Source organism: Danio aesculapii, chromosome 11 (assembly GCF_903798145.1).
Source record: "Danio aesculapii chromosome 11, fDanAes4.1, whole genome shotgun sequence".
NCBI lineage: Eukaryota > Metazoa > Chordata > Actinopteri > Cypriniformes > Danionidae > Danio > Danio aesculapii.
Window position 1 is genome coordinate 21,615,005 of NC_079445.1, and position 21,333 is coordinate 21,636,337.

At 33.0% G+C, this 21,333-nt stretch overlaps 1 protein-coding gene across 2 annotated transcripts in view; it reads right to left on the bottom strand.

Moving 5' to 3' along the window:
• The window catches only part of rassf5 (Ras association domain family member 5), a 79,987-nt gene that overhangs the window by 44,512 nt on the left and 14,142 nt on the right, over window positions 1–21,333 (bottom strand). For both annotated transcript variants that reach the window (XM_056468091.1, XM_056468093.1), the window contains exon 2: window positions 1,084–1,214. In XM_056468091.1, coding sequence (XP_056324066.1) covers window positions 1,084–1,214 — 131 coding nt within the window. The remainder of the gene's footprint in view (window positions 1–1,083; window positions 1,215–21,333) is intronic.

Genomic DNA, 21,333 nt, shown 5'->3' on the forward strand with positions numbered 1-21,333 from the left:
AGCCGAGGCTCGAACCAGCGACCTTCTTGCTGTGAGACAACAGTGCTAACCACTATAACAGTTCATACCATTGTGAGTGCATAATTGCAAGATAAAATTCACTCAGCAGTCTGAAACCAGCAGATCTAGAACACCAATAGACACCATACTGTAAGTGCTCACAAGATGCTTTTCTTGTAAATAGGTGTTACTACATATAGCCTAAAAGTAAAAGTAATATTTCAAGGTCATCCATTTATTGGTGAAGGAATGCAAAATCGTCATTGTTTGTTTGACATCAATAAAAGAATCAAGGAATCATCGTCTTTGAGAATCACACACACATCTTCTGAAATAGCCAATTCAAGGTTACTGTAATGTAGGACAGAATACACTCAACATCCCTGAATACACTGACAAATGAAATACGTTTGATTAATAAATTAGATGTAAATAAATTAAATATATACATTTGGTTTATTAAAGCACGTATTACACAAAACAAAAAAGTTGACCTCTGTTTCCCACCCTGATGCCTGAACTGAGATAATCAGACAGTGTTTCGTACTTTACAAATGGTAATAATATTAGGATGCAACAGAGACTCTACTGAACACCATAATTTTGAAAGGATCCACTTTACTGTGTGAGTTTTGTCAATTCAAAAGAGTAGAGACTTGGACCTCGAAGCAGTAACCATACCAGTAACCATAGTCACAATTTAAAGGGATAGTCACATCTTAAAGAGATAGTTCAAGCAAAAAAATGTAATATTGTCATCATATTACTCACCCTTTACTTGTTTCAAACCTTGAGTTTCTTGCTTCTGTTTAACACAAAATAAGAAACTTGAAAACCTGTAACCATTGACTTCCATAGTATTTATTTTTCCTACTATGGAAGTCAATGTTTACAGGTTTTCAGCTTTCTACAAAATATCTTCTTTTGTTGTTCAACCGAATAAAGAAAACCTCAGGGTTCGAAACCACTTGAGGGTGAGTAAATAGTGAGTAAATTTGTATTTTTAGGTGAACTATACTTTTAATAAGCGGTTAGTGAGAAGCTGTGTTTTATACAGTGCGCAAAAAGCAGTAATGAACTCACGGTCTCCTGAGGGTCTCTGGCGCCGGGCCGCCGTGGATTGGGGTCAGACTCGTCCTCGGTCCGCTGCTCAAGTTGGTTGCAGTCCAGCTGAACAAGCCCCTGACACTCCAGATGACATGTGTAGCTGCAGTCTGGAGGACAGAGACAAACACGGTCACTGACAGCCATGAACAACACAGACAAACAGCCTGACAACACTCTTTCAACGCCTCCAAAAGCTAAAGGTTTGAACATGCTGGAGGAGGATTGGGTCATCTATAAATGTGCTGGAGATTTTGAGAAACACTAGAGACGAGCTGGTGGTGATGAAACTGACAATCTGAATGACACTAACTAGAACTAGAGGCTACAGAATTGAAACTTGATGTTAACAATAATTATGTGGAGGAATTCAGTCGGGTGAGGCTATCACTGCTGTCAGGGCACTATTCATTCAATTCTCAAGTGATTTGACCCCAAAATGAATGCTTATAGACATCAGAGGACTTTTAATTGCTGTGATTTATATCTATCTGTAGTAGCTCTGTAGTTACTTTTATTATAGTGATTTTCGTTTTTGATATGTGTGGCGCCATCTAGCGGATCTCTGATATAGAATTTTGAAGAAGTAGATTAGTACACACGTGTACAGTACATATGTGTGTACATATATACACATACAGACACACACATATAAATTGTAATATTTTCGACTTGAAAATAATGCAGATAACTATAATGGATGTAATGGATAACTGGAAAACCTTGAAATTGTATGGACTTGTTTTTCCCCCCAAGTATAAATGAAAATTCTACACACGTAATGGTTTTAAATTGCATTTTAATTAACCAGAACAACCCTGCATTCTCCTCCGGGTGCTCTGGTTTCCCCCACAAGTCCAAAGACATGCGGTACAGGTGAATTGGGTAGGCTAAATTGTCCGTAGTGTACGTGTGTGAATGAGTGTGTATGGGTGTTTCCCAGTGATGGGTGGCGGCTGGAAGGGCATCCGCTGCGTAAAACGTATGCTGGACAAGTTGGCGGTTCATTCCGCTGTGAAGACCCCAGACTAATAAAGGGACTAAGTTGAAAAGAAAATTAATGAATGAATGAACCCTGCACTCGCTGCGTTTTCAAATAAATGAATAAAATAATAAATAAATAAATAAATGTCAATCGTTAGATGGCGCCAAAGTGCAACATCATTTAGGCCACTAAAACAAGATGACTAAAGGCCTGGAAAAGACAGCTGCAGTCCAAATCCTTCCAAGAAACGTTTAACTGCGCATTCAGCATCCATTTCGCCTATATTTGCTTTAGAAACCAACACGGAAATGCCCACATCATTCAAAAATTCCCATTAGCATCATAAAAGAGAAGCAATTTAACTTAATCAAGTGAATGAAATGCCACAAAATTTGCAGGAGCTCTTTTTTTTTAAACTGCATGCTGCAGATTCGAAAAGAAGATTTTAATGTAAATTAAAACACAGAAACGAGTATTCAGATGTATTATTATTTCAGCTGATAAATCAGACCTTTATAATTGTCAAGAATTTGAAAACAAACAAATAATAATAATAATAATAATAATAAAACAGCTCAGTGTTTACTCAGTGTTTATATGACTACATTTATATGGCTTTAAAAATCGATTATATTTTTACAATTATAAAGCAGACCACTTATAAATAATGCATATAATTATAATGCACTTGCTCACTGGTAAGATGAAACGCTTAGTTTTATGATGAAAGCTCATTTTTATAGTGGTGGACAAAACATTATGCAGTGCAGGAGGCCTTCAATGCTAATTTACTGAACAAATGCATCATAATTAAAACTTTAGCATCAAATGCTAATGATTTTGCTAATGTAGTCGTTATCTAATATTTTGTTAATTTTTGTTCATTCGTCATATTGAACATAACACAGTAGACTTTTTAGGGTTAAATAGTAACCCTTCATTTCTTTTAGTGTTTACTTTATATAAATGACAGACTCCAAATCTAATTCATAATACAGTTGCCTGTGCATTTTCTATTTAAACAACAGCATATTTTATGAAAATCGAACACAAAACTATTTATTTTAGGCCACAAAAACGTAAAATGTCCCACGCACGAAATCCAGAAGGAACTTTTTTTGCTTTACTTCACAGTGCAGGGATATCAATGGCTGGAGTATCTGTCTCCACACATGAGGAAAGTGACTGATGTCAACAAGTGGATCCTGGTTGACTATCGGTCCATTGATTATCAGTGACAAACACATTGTGGATGACTGCTGTGAAATCAAGAGCTACAAAACACTGATAACGCACATGGAAAATAGCCGTCACTTTTGATGGTGTGTCGCCAAAATATAAATCTTCTGGGGAGTGTTGAGAACGACCGTCCAAAGCAAACTAAGTGACTCAGGCTAGGAAATGCATTATGGGAGGAGGTGAGTCTTCCGTCCGGTTCTGACTCTCACCTTCAACCTCTGGCTGATATCAACACTGGGCTTTAATGATAACTTCACACATCGGTGACAGCTTTACAGGAAAAACCCAACACATGCAGAAGCAGGTGATAACGGAGCATTCTGCTGAATGTTTTACAAAACAAAGTTTACAATCAGCTCACTAGCTCCAGAGGTCGTTCATCAGTAGGTCGTGTGCGCACAACTTCGAACACTACTAAGGGCACTGATGAGCTTGACATGAGAATGTTATCATTGTATTGTATTTCATCAAAACTGGAGTTTATCAGAATCAGAATCAGAAAGCGCTTTATTGCCAGGTATGTTCACACATACGAGGAATTTGTTTTCGTGACAGAGCTTCTACAGTGCAACAGGATTACAGAGACAGGACAAAAACAGATAATAAATTTTTTTTTTTTTTAAAAGTAGTGAGTGCAAATATACAGATTGACAAGTGTATGTACGTGTTTATTACTATATACAACGTTATATGTGCAGCTGTTATGTGCAAATTGGCATGTAAAGTGTGTTGTTAAATAAGTGTATATGTGTATAAAAGTGTATAGCAAGTAGTGATGTTGGTTTCGCAATTATTTTCATCAAGTGTTCATGAGATGGATTGCCTGAGGGAAGAAACTGTTTCTGTGCCGGGCTGTTCTGGTGCGCAGTGCTCTGTAGCGTCAACCAGAAGGTAAAAGTTCAAAGAGGCAGTGTGCTGGGTGTGAGGGGTCCAGAGTGATTTTGGCAGCCCTTCTGCTCGCTCTGGATTAGTACAGTTCTTGGGGAGTAGGAAGGGTTGTACCAGTGATTCGCTCAGCAGTTCGAACTATTCGACGTAGTCTTTGGAGGTCATATTTAATCCATTTCATATTATAAACAGTAGAACTAATAATGTTCATATATTAATTTGAAGTTTTTTTTTTTTTTTAACTATTTTATACGTTAAATCACTTGATTGTTTCATATTTAAGCAACATTTTAACCACTAAAAAATGTAAGTGTTTGCTAGATTGTTCCTAACCTACAGTGCTCACCATAACGGAGTCCACCCCATTTTGAAAATGAGTATTTTTCTCCATTTCTCATTGAATATAGGCTGTATTTTGGTGCATTTAAACAAAACTGATTTATTAAACAGATATATTTATTAAAATAATATTTTAGTCACCAAACTGATTTAAAAATACAAGGATAATACAATTAAATTCAAGCAAAATACTGCAAAAAAAATGACAACCTAAATTTTTCAATTGTTTTGCTTCTATTGATTTTTCCTCTTTTTGAAATTTCTATTTAATATTTGTTCTATAACATAAATTTGGCTGTACTAGTTTTTGGACTGTTATTGTAATTTATCTTGTTAGATAAGCTCCAGATTTGCCTTCATTACTGACTAATCTAATGTCCATGCACAATATAATATTGTATAGCTTCCTATTAAAAATATGAATTTAAAAGATAGATTTGTGAGGGGTGTGCTTATATATGCTGAGCACCATAACTAGCTATGTTTGTTTATGTTAAAAATAAATAAAATTCTTTTAAAAAAGGCCTCTTGATTCATAATTCCATTACCAAACTTCCATCAAGGGCACATAGTGCACTGTAAAACAGTCAGCTTTATCAAATGAAATGAGTGTAGTTAACTCAAAATTGACTGAAAGTTAATTCTACACATTTGAAAATAGTTTGAAACTCAGTGTTGAAGGTAATGAGTTAATTAAATACCTCATTACTTTAACTTTAATGGAGTAAGTTCACAGTACTCATATAGATTAGTTTTTTAACTGAAATGCTTGTAGCGATTAGTTTCCTCAAACGGTTTGAGTTGACTTAACTTATTAGGTTTTACAGTACTCAGTTGGTTCGAGTTCTCTTTATTTATTGAGTTTTACTGTGCTTTAATTGCTTTGTTTACTCAAATGGATTAAGTTCACAGTACTCATTACTTTTTGAACGTAATGGTTCCTTCGGTGCAATCGGTTTCCTCAAATGGTTTGAGTTACCTTCACTTTTTGGGTTTTACAGTGTGAATAATGATTGACATTTTAGTGCACTGGAAGAATTGTGCAATTGAGTTAGCCTTTCAAATGGCTGATACCCTGATCGTTGCACTGACTTCTGAACAAGGGTGCTAATTGAGATACACCCTTTCATTGACATCTTTAGTGCTTTGTATAATTTGTATATATATTTTTTTATTCTTTCTTTTATTTTTCTAAGCGTATTTAATTATAAGTTATAGTTTTTTTCTTATTTATTAAAATATTTTGAAGTATTTAAATGATTAACTATGCCGTGGCTCACTGTTTTCAATATTAATAAACGATTACATATTTTTTCAAATGTCACAATGACATTATCATGCTTTTAAAAAGACAATACTTGAAGGACAAGTTAAAAGTCTCCTCTTTTTATCACCTCTGTAACATTGCTGTTAATCTTCCTTTCATTTGAAAAGCAAACAACTGATAATAAACAGAAATCAGCTTCAAGTTTGTAGTTTCATATAATTATATAGAACTACATTTCATTGGGCCTTTAAAGTCAAATAAGTACATAAAAAATCTGACAAAAAAAGAGAGTTAGCACTTCTTATAAAACAATGACCCAAAATATTTTTTATTTGGTCTTATAACATTGTACCCCTCTAAAGCCACAACGATGACTTAATAAATTTATGAATATTAAAAAGTATTATTTTAAGATATAGAAACGCTCAAAATACTAAACAGTGTTACTTTAGGAGTCAGTTTATCAAAATGGAAAAGACATTTGTTATTGATTTTGAAGTTTAATCAGACAGTACAGATAGAAGGCAAAGCACTCGATGGGCTTCTTATCCTCTATTCCAGCCAAATCTAAATGGGACATAGTTAAATGTCCCAAACAAGATTGGAGGTTTACAGCAGTCAAATCTTCTTTGAACCTCTTCAGATTAAATGTTGAGGTAATTAGTGCCATGGGATGTAAAACACTGCACATATGCTGAACCTCCTAACCCTGATTAATCTGAGCGGCGTCAACGGCTAATTACTGACTACAGCTTCTGGGGTCACAGACGGTAGAGGAGAAGATCACATGAGGCAGCTGAACATGTATTTGGATGACAGCATGGATGGACTGAGGATATTTACCCACTGTAGACCAGACTGACAAGTGACACCATCTGTCTGGACTAAAATCATTCTCAAACAAGACATAAAAAATAAATAAATAAAATAAAATAAAATAAAATAAAATAAAATAAAATAAAATAAAATAAAATAAAATAAAATAAAATAAAATAAAATAAAATAAAATAAAATAAAATAAATAAAATAAAACAATAATAAATAAATAAATAAATAAACAAATAAATAAATAAATAAATAAATAATAAAAATAATAAAATTAATAATAAAATAAAATAGATAAAATAATAATAATAATAATAAATAATAATATTAATAATAAATAAAAATGATATTAAAACAAATTAAAAGATGCAAAAAACTGAAAATATAAACAATGCACTAAAAAAGAAACACTAATTGATAATGAATAAACAATTACATAAAATAAAATTATGAAAAATATAAAACAAGCAATAACAACAAATGTCTAAATTTTCAAATTCAGTTCTTATGTGTTCAAAAATAAAATAAAATAAAATATAATGTAATTTAATTTAACTAAAATGACGATGAAAACTAATTAAAAAGATTAAAAAAATCTGAAAATATAAACATAAAAACTATTATAAATTAATAATGAATAAGCAAAATTAAATTAAATTAAACATAACTACAGTGATATAAAAATAAAGATTAAAAAAATAAGATGAAAAAAATCTGAAAATAAACAATACAATAAAAAAGAAATCCAGTTATAAATTGATAATGAATAAGCAATTACAGAATATAAAAATATGAAAAATATAAAACAAGCAGCATCAATAATTTTCAAATATAATTCTTACGTGTTCAAAAATAAAATTAAATATAATTTAAATTAAACTACAAAGACGATAAAAACTAAGAAAAAAAGAAAAAATATATATATAAATAAATAATGCACTAAAAAAACTATTTAAATTGATAATAAATAAATAATTACATAAAATAAAATTATGAAAAATATAAAACAAGCAGTTTCAATAAATGTCCAAATTTTCAAATATAGTTCTTACGTGTTCAAAAATAAAATTAAATAAAATTTAAATTAAACTACAAAGACGATAAAAACTAATAAAAAAATTTAAAAAACTAAAAATATAAACAATGCACTAAAAAAACAATTTAAATTAATAATGAATAAACAATTACATAAAATAAAAATATGAAAAATATAAAACAAGCAATAACAACAAATGTCTAAATTTTCAAATTCAGTTCTTACGCGTTCAAAAATAAAATAAAATGTAATTTAATTTAACAACAACGACTCCGAAAACTAATTAAAAAGATGAAAAATCTGAAAATCTAAACAAAACAATAACTATTGTAAATTGATAATAGGTAATTACAGAAAATAGAAATCTGAAATATATAAATGAATGAAAAACATGAATGAATGTATGAAAAACAAATGAATGACAAATCAAAAAATGAATGAATGATGAAATAAAGGAATGAAGGAATGAATACAATTTTATTAAAAATTAATTACATTTTACATTTAGTAAAGTGCTAATTATACAGATAAACTGTTAATGCTCAGAGAATTAGGTGCTAGAGTCAGGAGTGTTTTTTTTTACCTTAGAGAGAGAAGATCTCTACAGGTGGTTTGTCAAGCCCACTCACCTGTGTGAAGCACACGTTAAATGCAGTGTTTTTGTTTGTTTTTTATTATCATTATTAACTAATTATTTCCATTTGCTAATTATTTAAATTCATATTATATTGTAGGACTACTAATGCAACCTTTTAAACAAACACTATTATCTGATTAAAGAGCATAAAGGAAGTTGCACCAAGTAAAAATCAACATTCAAACTTCTCACCATGCATATAAGTGTAGCTATTTGTCAACCACCCTCATGCGGAGAAAAGTCTAATAAACACTTCATTTATCTTCCCCAAGGAGCATGAAACCTTGACCCCAAACTATTTATTTACCCGCAGACCCTTGTGGCTAACACCGAGGTCACTGCTAGAGAAACCCCACAGATCCTGCATTACTAGAGTAGTTTACATAACCTGGAAATGCTGCAGTGCTGCTATAAACTAGCAGTGTTGCTGACAGCCGAGGTCAAACTCTCGTCCTTGTCTCACTAAACAGCATGTTTATTCGGCCAAGTGTGGAATTTCCTCAGCATTAGAGGTCAAATGTGTATCTCTGGGCCTGTCCCTTTAAAACATCACTTCCCACTCGAGCACACTCACTTCCTCTAAGAGTTAACCGAATTCACTAATTAGCAGAAACAGTTTGGGTATTTCTCTGGAAAACTGTGTCAAACTCCCCTCCGTTTGCTAGAATGTAAAAGAGGGAGTTTATAGAGGGAAGGAGAACAGTGATGTCTTTTAGTGCCTCGTGCTCCTTCTCGACTCCCACTTCCTTCTGACATTTTTTTTGATCCTCCAGCTTCACTTCCATACATCAGCATTTTTCCACCTCAGGAGTCACGGTTTCTATTCAGAGCTGTGGATCACATGCATCCCACTGACCGCAGCTTTCTCTCCAATTCTGCAGTGCTCAGCAACATTTTCTGATGGTTCTTTCTCTCGTCCAAGTCTGGGGAAACTGACCCCGTAACCCTGTAGTGCATCTCCTCCTGATTCAAGGATGCCCTTTAAAACTAAAGAGTAGCTTCAGTGATAAATGCGTTCACATGAATATTGTTGTGAAAACCCAGTCCAGGAGACTTGAAACAAGCAGAATTCCTTTATTGAGACGTGCTGGTTAATCTGCAGCGTCTTCAAGAAGTCCACGTGTCTGCAGGAGCCTATTTGGAGGTCTGCAGTCTGCGAGTTTTATCACAAGTCTGAATTAAGACAAAGATGTTCTGTCTATAATTTGTAATTTATTAATTTAACAGGGACAATGCTCATTAATAAACAGTGAGACTGTAAATAAGCCAGAGTTAGCCACGGGGGCTAATTTTCATCTGTTGCCCCCTGCCAGATTTTAAAAGGCAACCTAAAATCAAAAACACATGAGCACACATACAGAAACAGTAAAATTACAAATGACAACAGTATAAAACATGTAATAAGAATTTCTTAAAATGTTAGACAGAAGAAATTTGTGTCTTCTGTCTAACCTAATGTCTTCTTAGGAGGAGAGGGCTAAACAAAGCATGCAAATTCAGTATTGGAGTCAACATGATAACTGGCATACAGGTGTTAGAAACCGGCCCAGCTACTGACCACATAAGTTAATCAACAAAAGGGTTTCTTTAGCATGAAAGAATCACCCGAAGATAAAGGCAGAGTTGTAAAAAGCCTGACCGTAGCATTTGCATCACTTTGGCTCAGCCAGTAATCAGAAAGACAAAGGGAAAATGTCCCTCATGGCTGGGCTGTAATGAAATTATCAACACAATCTCACGGCAATTCGTAACTTTTTGATTTAGTGGCTAATTCGTACGATCTAATTCGTACAATTTAGTATGATTTGCTCATCCCCCAATGATGGTTGGGTTTAGGGGTGGGGTTAGGTGCCACGCCTCCTTTTTAAAATCGTACAATTTCGTACGACTGAACTCGTACGAATTGTACGAATTAGCCACTAAACTGACAAAACGTAAAATACTTACGTTTTCTCGTGAGATCAGGCTGGAAATTATATAATTAAAAACCAAAGGTATAAGTTCTAGGCCAACACGGAATCTGCGCGCACAGAATTCCACAGATTTTCCGCAGAATTCCATAGATTTCCAGCCCATCATTAATTCTGTTTATTTACTTGAGTAAATGTATGTAAATCTAAATTTATTCAGTTTTTAAATTAATTACAGTAATATTATTGACTATTATGAAAATGTTCATCTGATTTATGTACAATGCAGTTTGTACAGTAATATTTTCTGTCTTTTAGTAGATATATTATATGAGAGACTTGCTTTGTTTACCAAATAAAGTGAATCTTATTGGATTTGCATTATAAACATTAAATAAAAGTTAAAAAGGTATCACTTTTTATTTTATATATTAAGGTTTTAGATATGATACTCCTAAAATGATTCCACAGAAATCCGCAGATTTTTAACACAATTCTGCGCAGAAACAGCAAAAACCGTCTGCAGATTCCATATGGCCCTAGATTAACTCTTCAGTTATATGTAGATTATTGATCATTTGAAATTAGATTATATAAAATTATATTTCCACAATATCATCCCGAATTAGAGCAGCATGGTTAATCAAATTATGAGAAAGCATATACAAATCGCAATAATAAACTTACAATTAAAAAAAAAAAAGTTCAAAATGTTTTATTTTATTTACAGTTTTTTCAATTGTTTTGCCACAAATTTCAGAACCCTGATGTCAATTTTGCCCCTGGTGTCAACTCTAGACACAAAACTCTAAACAGTAACTACTTTTGCTCACACTTTATTTTGATGGCCCGTTTGTTGAATTAAGTTACGTTGCATCTACATGCCAAATAATTCTCATTAGATTATAAGTAGACTGTTAGGTTGGGGTTATGGTTGGGGTTGAGGTTAGTTGACATGTAATTCCAAAGTTTCTTACAGTCAGTTAAATGTCTGTTGAAGGAACAGTATCAACAGATATTAAGCAGACAGTCTACTCAGACCATCAAAATAAAGTGTTACCCTACTTTTAACGCAGGTTCTCCAGTGTTCAAAACGGTGCATGTTGCGTTCATTTCTTTAGAGAAGTCTTGAATTTGCAGGATCATTGATTCACATAGTCCTTATATCATACAAATACTACAGGAACATATCTTTAGATCACCCATAAATAAGTGTGTTCATATAGGGCTGGGCGATTTGGCCTAAAATCAAAATCCCGATTATTGAATATTTTAACGATTAATGAGCGATTATTTTAATCATTTGTTTTATTTTTTTGCCCTCATAGTTCACAGACAATTTTGTACAGTAAATATGCTCACACATTACAAGTGAGAGATTTATGAATGAAGGGTGCAATACTTGATCTGAAAATTATTGAAGGTAACACACACTATCTACTATCTATGATTCTTCATTGAACATCAACGTTGAACAGCTGAAATTAAAACACACACATTGCCTAAAACGAAACCACATTGTCTCTTTTTTCTTATAAAAAAGTGAAAAAAAAGCATATATATACATATATGGATTAAGGATGAACTATATACTGTAGATAAGACTAGTTGGGTCATCTTCTTTGGTAACTGATGTAATTTGATCTATCCTAAAACTTTCATCATCTAAATATGTAATATTGTTCATCAGTTTCTATGAAACAAGAGTAATGCAACAGTTATTTGTTATTTTGAGCGCTTGTATCAGTTGATATTACATCGTGTTAATTAAAGGAATGCACAGTTACTTCATATGTAATAATGTTTGAATAGCATTTTGACATGGGATCACTGAGATGTTTAATTGTTATATTGAAAAAGTGATTTTAGTTCAATGAACAAGTCTTTGACTTGTGTGTATTGTATCCAAGCATTTGAAAAAAAAAAAAAAAGAGGTAAGAGTTTTGCAAAAATGTGCAATTTTGGCAACTTTGATGAGTTTTGTGTCTTGAGTTTGCCAGGATTCTGAAATTTGTGGTAAAATGATTGAAAAGAAACTGTATATAAAAGTTAAAGACACAAATATTAAATCACCTGTGAAACAAATTATTTTTAACATTTCACATAAGTGATGTTTAAATAAAGCAATAAAGCACAGTATTTTCTATAATATTTTGTTCTACTGTAATGAAAAAAATAAAATAAAATAAAAATGTTCCCTTAAGAGATTATTATCTTTTTTGATTGGCTACAGAACAAACCCCAGATGCCCAATGATCTGCCAAATTAACCTAACTTGCCTAGTTAACCCAATTAATCTAGTTAAGCCTTTGAATTGCACTTTAAGCTGAATGCAATCTTGCAAAATAACAAGTCAAATATGATCATGTCATCATGGAAAAGAAAAAAGAATTAGTTATTAGAAATGATTTATTAAAACTATTAGGTTTAAATCTGTTGAAATAAATTCTGTTAAACAGCACTTGGAAAATGTAAGAATTAATTCAATATTACAGCAGGGCCAATTAATAAACATATACAGTATACATTCATTTAATGTTGACCCATGATGGTTTTGAACCAAGGGATCAGTGTTCACAGCCCAAATCACAGTTATCCACCTTTACCTTTGATAGATATCATATAGAAATATTTAATTTCATGAATTGTAATAATGTCATTTGTGATACGTAAAGTCAAAATTATAAGCTAAAAGCTAAATAGCAAGTTGTAAAAAGTTACAATTTTGAAGGGGAAAAAGGCAAAGTAACGAAATATAAAGTCACAATTGCAATAAATCTCACAATCATAACTATTTTGAGTTTTAAACAATGGTGTTCATATTTTGCAATTTAGATCATTTTTTTAAGTTAGAAAAGCAAAAAACATTTTAACATTTAAATAAATAATAGCAAGAAATAAAGTCTCAATTCTGAGATAAAGTCAGAATATTGATAAAGCCTATAAACACAAATAAAAGCCAGAATTGCAGGACATAAACGGAGAATCCTGACTTATTTCTTGCACCAGATCATATTTCATCAACCTGGCCTCAGTGGAACCTATCTGTCTGAACCCTGTAATTTAAGCCCAAATGAATGCTTCTAAATTAGAAACAGTCACAAAATCTCAGATAAACAGACACCAGCACACACAGCAGCAGGAGAGGCACACACTGCCTCATTCAAACAGCGACAAATGCACCGTGGACACACATACAATGATCTGGCTTTATCAGAAGCCTCTGTGGAAATAAATCAGTGTGCGGTGTTATGAAGCATGTATAGTTCTATTATATCCAGCAGGAATATAATCATTCATAGTCAAGTCCTGCAATAATTGTGACGGGTAATTGCTCGGTACTTAGTATGTAATTACTGAACAGATCTCTTCTGTCTTAAGGGGCCACACAACAACATCTGACCTCTCTTTCCAGGTGCAATTATGTCTTAATGCAGAAATTTCCTAATAGAAATGCGCTGATTTCTCAAAGTTGTGAATAAGTTTTAAAATACAATGACAGAACGTTTGTTTTCATAAGAAAAATGCAATTTTAGTCTATCTACTTCAAAATTTCATGTTTAAATTAATAAGTCATTTGTCATTTCTTTGTAATGATTATGTGAAATTTACAATAAGGGCTGCACAATACTTGGAAAATATTCAAAATGTGAGTGCTACGACAAACATATTGCTTACTGTATAACTAACTTGCAAAATGCTATATTATCAGTCATTTAAATATCTATGTATATATATTTATGTTATGATTACTAAAATAAACAGGTAATAAATGTATTTCTGAGCTAATTAATTAAAAATAAAAACTGCGTGAAGGTGCAAATATTTAGACTGTAAAACACCACAGATGACTGAAAACCTTGGTGAAATTTCTGATTGTTATTCATTGTAGTCATTTTTCTAACATTAGTGTTTATTTTCAGCTCTTGGTTCAGTTACTGACAGCACCTACTGGAGTGGGAGGAGCTTATATATAAAAAGCACCATCTGATTGGTTAGATTTGGTTAAGCAACCTATGCATGCAGCACACAAATGATTGGCACATGAAACTAATTCAATTTAATTGCACTTCCCTGCGATACTTTTATCGTGATAACGATACTTTTTCAATATATTGTGTGGCCCTATTTATAAGCATTTGGAACCTAATATTATTCAGTGTATTCTAAATAAATGAGAAACATTAACACAAAAACATTGTAAAAACTGCTTGTAGCTAACTTGGGCCTCACAAAAATGTAAACGAAGGTTTAAAAATATAAATATAAATTGTGAGATTTGCCAAAGATTTATTAAACGGTGTTCAATTCTTAGTGTGTTATTAGATGAACTCAAATATCTGCTGTTATTGATGTTATTGCATTCCAAAAAAAAGGACAAATTCATTCAACAGGTTGTTTCAGAAGGCAAACCATACAGAAGGTGGTTTGTTGGTCTTTTTAGACTGAGTTTATCCACCTGGCAGTAACTGAAATTCCCTTCACACTCTATCCATCCTCTCACAGACACTGCTCCCTTTCAGTTTATGGAGTCTATTGCAAAAATACATACTAGAGAGCCAAGTTCAACATTCCTTTATTCCTTTTCATCTTTCATTTACACATACTGTATGAATGCACACTGATATACATGTAAAACTATCAATCTTTCATTCAAAACTTGACAACTAGAAAGTACAAACCCAGAGAGCTTATTCCTCATTCTACTTCCTTCCTTCACAGCTATTACAATATTATATAATATACTCTATAATATGCCACTATGCTTCCAACCACATGGGTTTTGCATTGCATCTTGGTACTATAATCTGAGTGTGTCAAATAAGAACAGGTTGAGTAGCCTGGAGAAGGTGGCAGGCAAGATCGCCGGTTTTAACCTAACTGGTCCAATGGTAATTTACCATAATTATGCTTTAAAGAGAGCTCAGGGTATCCTATGCACCCCGGATCACCTATTGTACTCTTTGTTTCAGCTGCTGCCATCAGGACGTTGTTTTAGAGTTCCTATTTGCAGGACAAATAGAACTAGAAATTATTTTATAATGGTGGCCATTAGGTCATTAAATGAGTCCCGGGGGAGGGAGATGCACCTATAAAATGTATTGTATGTTGTGTGGTAATATTTTGTTAATGTGTACATGGATCTTCGCCTGTGTTTTGGCACCTTGCTGCAATTTTAGTTTCCCCAAACAGGATAATATAGTGGAGTCTGAGTCTTTTACTCATTTGTATAAAAAATCACCGGTTAAATATAATAAAATTGAGAATGTTAACAATTTATTATATTTTAAGTGTGCTGTTTCATGTATATATCTGTTATGCTTGATGATCGATGATGGAACATTATTTGGCATTTTATCTTCACAACAGTTGATGAAAACTTTGTAGGAGAGATTTTAGACTTAAAAAAAGTTTTTCTACAGGCATTGATGGTTCCATGAAAACCTACCATGCCACGAAAGCCCTTTAGGGTGGTAAAAAGGTTTCTAAGATAAATAAATCTCTATATTTCTAAATAAATTAATAAATACATTCCTTAAGCATCCTGTAAATTGCAGCCCTCAATTGTTTTAATGTATTGTGCACACATTTGGGCCTAAACATCTCAGGTGTGATAAAAAAAAATAATAATAAATGTTTTTTTATTATTATTAAATGATTTAAATAAATAAATTAATTAATTCCTTAAGCATCCTTTGAATTGCATCCCTATATTGTCCCAATGTAATGTGGACACATTTTGGGTCTAAACATCTCAGGTGTGGTACAAAATTATTACACCTTTTTAATGTATTTATAACAAAATATATATAACATTTTTCAGATTTTTTTAATGTATTTACCTTTAAAAGTACCATATTATTAATATCTATTTTTCTTTAGTAATAAAATAAAATAAAATCATACCAGTAAGTTCAGACATCCGATAAAAAATAAAAATAAATAAATAAATACATTTAAAAAATCTGTGGCTTACAAAGAGAAAAGTATATTTTTTAAACCACTCAACTTTGTTAAATCTAGTCCATTTTTCCCTGTGTTCAGATGGTAAACTTACAAAAAACTAGGTAAGTCTTAAACTGATCATATTAATGGAAAAGAACAGTCAAAACTGAATGCGTTTGCCCCAAATATTCTTCTAAGATGCTCGAAGGTTAAATATACAGCCTATTTTTGAGTATACTTAAAAACTGTGCAAACCAAAGACCCTTGTTCTTATTAAAACAAGGCCAAGAGTAAAGAGTGAGTGTTGTTATTCAGTGGGGAATTAACACACAGTAAAGCAATATCTGGCACTCTGTGTTTATACTCTATTAAAACATTATGAATAGAAATGGCTCCGACCCCATTAATGCTTAGCTCAAGAAAACCGAGGCCTACTGAGTTGTAAAGTATTGATGTGGTGCAAATCAGGATGTTTTGTCTTGTGAAGCACATGCAGGCAAAAAAAAAAAAACCTTTAGATGCTAAAGATGCTGAGAGAGCACTAAAATGTAATCTAATGGATTTAATAATAAGCTGCACCGGTCAGGTCACTGTGGTCCTGGACACACATACAGCTAGAATGAAATGGGAAATTGGCAATTGAAACTGAAAGTGATTGTGAAGGGAGAGTTGTTAGTGATGAATAACATAAAGGAGTGTATGTCTAGTGTTTACTTTGAACACATACGCTGACAAGGTCTGAATACAGACAGGTTTGCTTAGGCTCTTATCAGCATTTCACAGCGGGCCTTTCACAATTAAGCTCACATGAATAGATCGAAAATTCAGTGTCAGTTTGAGCTGACTGAATACTTTTAGACTTCAGTCACATCTATGGTTACATTAGGCGTTCAGTGCACTTTGGCCAAGAATAATCTATACTTGAAAAAGAAAAGGACTGATTTTGGCCAATAAGTAAAGCTAACAACCACAGATAATACAGAAATTGGAAAACATATGATATAATATATTAAATATAATATAATATAATATAATAATATAGCATACTATAATATAGCATACTATAATATGATATAATAAATTATAATATTCAAATAAACTTCAACTAGTACAAAATGCAGCTGCCAGAGTTCTTACAGGGTCTAGAAAATTTGATCACATCACCCCAATTTTATCCTCCTTACACTGGCTGCCTGTTAAGTTTCGTATTGAATTTAAAATATTTCTTCTTACCTATAAAGCTCTAAATAATCTAGCTCCTGTTTATCTAACCAATCTTCTGTCTCGCTACAATCCAACCCGCTCTTTAAGATCTCAAAACTCAGGGCTTCTGGTAGTACTTAAAATAGCAAAGTCGAGTAAAGGAGGTCGAGCCTTCCACTTATACATGTAGCTCCTAAACTCTGGAATAGCCTTCCTAATAACGTCAGAGGCTCAGACACACTCTCCAATTCAAAACTTGATTAAAGACTCACTCAGTGCATCACTTAGCGGTATGATACATGTGCTCCACACAGGTTTCTTCATCTCGTTTATATGCACTATGAACAGCAGCTACGCTAATTATTCTCTTTATTCTCCATTTCCACCTGGGGATATTCATCCAGAGGCTCTCAGACCACGCAGCGCCACTTATTGCCATCTAAGACCAGTGACGAGATGATCCCAAGGTTTCCATATCCTGGACCAGGCCGTATCCTGAGCAGCTACTGTGGTGGTCATGGAGTAGTGGAGAACATGAGACTGATTCCTGTGACGCTCCAGTGACAGACGAGTCTTCGCTGAGGTCCAGCTTCCTGCCTCCGGCACTTGGACTATAGCTCTGCACAAAACGTTTCGCCAGTGGTGAAATGGTCGTGCCCGTCTGAGCCTGGTTCTCTCAAGGTTTTTTTTCTTCACCTTCGCCAATTGGTGAAGTTTTTCCCTCTCCGCTGTCGCCACTAGCTTGCATGGTTCAGGATCTGTGGAGCTGTGCATTGATGGATTGCTCTTCAGTGTTTGAACTCTCAGTAGTGATTTTTAAACCACACTGAACTGAGCTAAACTAAACTGAACTTAAACTTTGGAAAATGAACTACACTGTTTCAATTTACTATGATCTTTTATGTGACGCTGCTTTGACACAATCTATATTGTAAAAGCAAATAAAGGTGAAATGAATTGAATAATATAACAATATTGCATAATATAATATAATATAATATAATATAATATAATATAATATAATATAATATAATATAATATAATATAATATAATATAACAATAACAATATAGCATAATATAATATAGCATAATATAATATAATATAATATAATATAATATAATATAATATAATATAATATAACAATAACAATATAGCATAATATAATATAGCATAATATAATATAATATAATAGAATGCATAATATAATATAATATAACAATAACAATATAGCATAATATAATATAATATAATATGATATAATATAATATAATATAATATAATATAATATAATATAATATAATATAATATAATATAATATAATATAATATAATATAATATAATATAATATAATATACTATTATATAATATAATAAATTATAATATAACAATATTGCATAACATTATAATATAATATAATATAATATAATATAATATAATATAATATAATATAATATAATATAATATAATATAATATAATATAATATAATATAATATAATAATATAAAAATAAGAATATAAAAATAAAAATATAAAAATATAATCAAGTAAATTACAGTCTTTATGTATGAAAATGAAAATATTGTGTATTGTATATTAACTAACATTAACAAAGACGAATAAATACTGTAATAAATGTGTTGTTAATTGTTTTAACTATTAAAAATATTATATTACTTTTACAAACATTCAAATAACAAAATTCTCTTTCAAGCAAAAAGAAATGATGTCTTTCAACATCATCTCTTTGTGATGTTATTTACTTCATGACATTCACACTGTAAAAATTCAAAAATCCACAGCGCCTGCCTCTGATCTGTGTCTCACTCAGGATGTGTCATTCACAGCAGTGAGTCAGTGTATGCTGGAGCTGTAGGCCAACGTCATCATGAAGCAGACAGGGTAAGAAAACTGCTGCCGTCATCTTATACGCATCTCCAATCATAAACATTTCCAAACCAGAGACTAAAAACACTCATATTTGCCAAACAGTTTAAGTGCTAATTGGATAGGCCATGACTTACAAACTGAAGTACACTGGGACTTAAGTACCAGATGTGACACCATTAGTACAGTACTCTGTCCCTCAGTCTGTTCCTTGTTCTTACAGTCAGTAAATTAAAGTCAATGTCAATCTAAAGCACTGCTAAGAAAACTCAAGCACTCAGGCTGTGACCTTCACATGATGTTAAACCATCAGTGTACACCAAAGACTTGAAAAGCTTAGAAAAACGAGAAGCCTCGTTAGTGTATCTTGAAGGAAAATTTACTTGCACTATATCAGTTTTTATTCATTAGCCTGGTGTTCTGTATCGCAGGCCCCGTCTACTCAAAGAGGGATTCCGGTCCAGATCAATGGTGAAATTCAATTTCAACTCCCTTAGCTTCTGATCAAAATGTCATTTCGCCAAAAACAGCACTAAGATCAAATTCATCCACTGATGCCCGAGCGTCTAACATGACTTCATAAACAAGGAACGATCCATGAGAAATGTAAACGGGAAGCTGTATATGATATGATACATCGGGTCAATATGATTCAAACACATTGAAAGAGACAGACAAGATCAATAACTGGTGCTTTTTAGGACATAACTTTTTTGCTCCAAAGTATTTCACATCATGTCACAATGGTGATTTGTTGTGGAAAGTTTACAACCCCTTTATAACCAGTCAGATGTAAGATTTTACACTATGAACTGGAGAAAAACAACAACAAACAAGACATAGGAGGACATAAGACATAGAGGAATAAGAATATGATTTTTTTTCTCTCTTTTCTGAATTGGTTGCTACTTAGCAACCACTCGGATCACTATAGAAACCACTGAAATCACCATAAAGATCACAGAGAACACTTAGGCACTTAGGGCACAGCAGAGATCATTCAAGATCCCTTAGAAGCCAATTAGAACCCGCTAGAGATCACCCAGAACCCCTTAAGAGTCCACTTAAGGCACAGTAGAGATCACATGGAGATCCCCTTAGAACCACTTTGAACACCACAGAGATCACACAGTACCCCTTAAGAGCCACTTAAGGCACAGTAGAGATGACTAAGAACCCCTTTAGAACCATTTTGAACACCACAGAGATCACACAGAACCCCTTAAGAGTCATCTCTACTGTGCCTTAAGTTGCTAAGAACCCCTTAGAACCACTCTGAACAGCACATAGATCACACAACCACTCAAGAGCCACTTAAGGCACAGTGGAGATGACTAAGAACTCCTTAGATCTACTCTGAACACCAAAGAGATCACACAGAACCTCTTAAGAGCCACTTAAGGCACAGTAGAGATGACTAAGAACCCCTTAGAACCATTCTAAACACCACAGAGATCACACAGAACCCCTTAAGAGCCACTTAAGGCACAGTAAAGATGACTAAGAACCCCTTAGAAACACTCTGAGCACCACAGAGATCTTACAGAACCCTTTAAGAGCCACTTAAGGCACAGTAGAGATGACTAAGAACCCCTTAGAACCATTCTAAACACCACAGAGATCACACAGAACCCCTTAAGAGCCACTTAAGGCACAGTAAAGATGACTAAGAACCCCTTAGAAACACTCTGAGCACCACAGAGATCACACAGAACCCTTTAAGAGCCACTTAAGGCACAGTAGAGATGACTAAGAACCCCTTAGAACCACTCTTAACACCACAGAGATCACATGGAACCTCTTAAGAGCCACTTAAGGCACTGTGGAGATGACTAAGAACCCCTTTAGAACCATTCTGAACACCACAGAGATTACACAGAATGCCTTAAGAGCCAATTAAGGCACAGCAGAGATGACTGACAACCCCTTAGAACAACGACAAAGATCACACAGAACCCCATTATCCATGTTAAACACTCTTTATTTAACTTGGATGCCTTTCTGATGCCACTTAGAACACCTTAGAGATCCCACAGAACCCCTTGAAACTACTTCAAGCTCAGTAGGA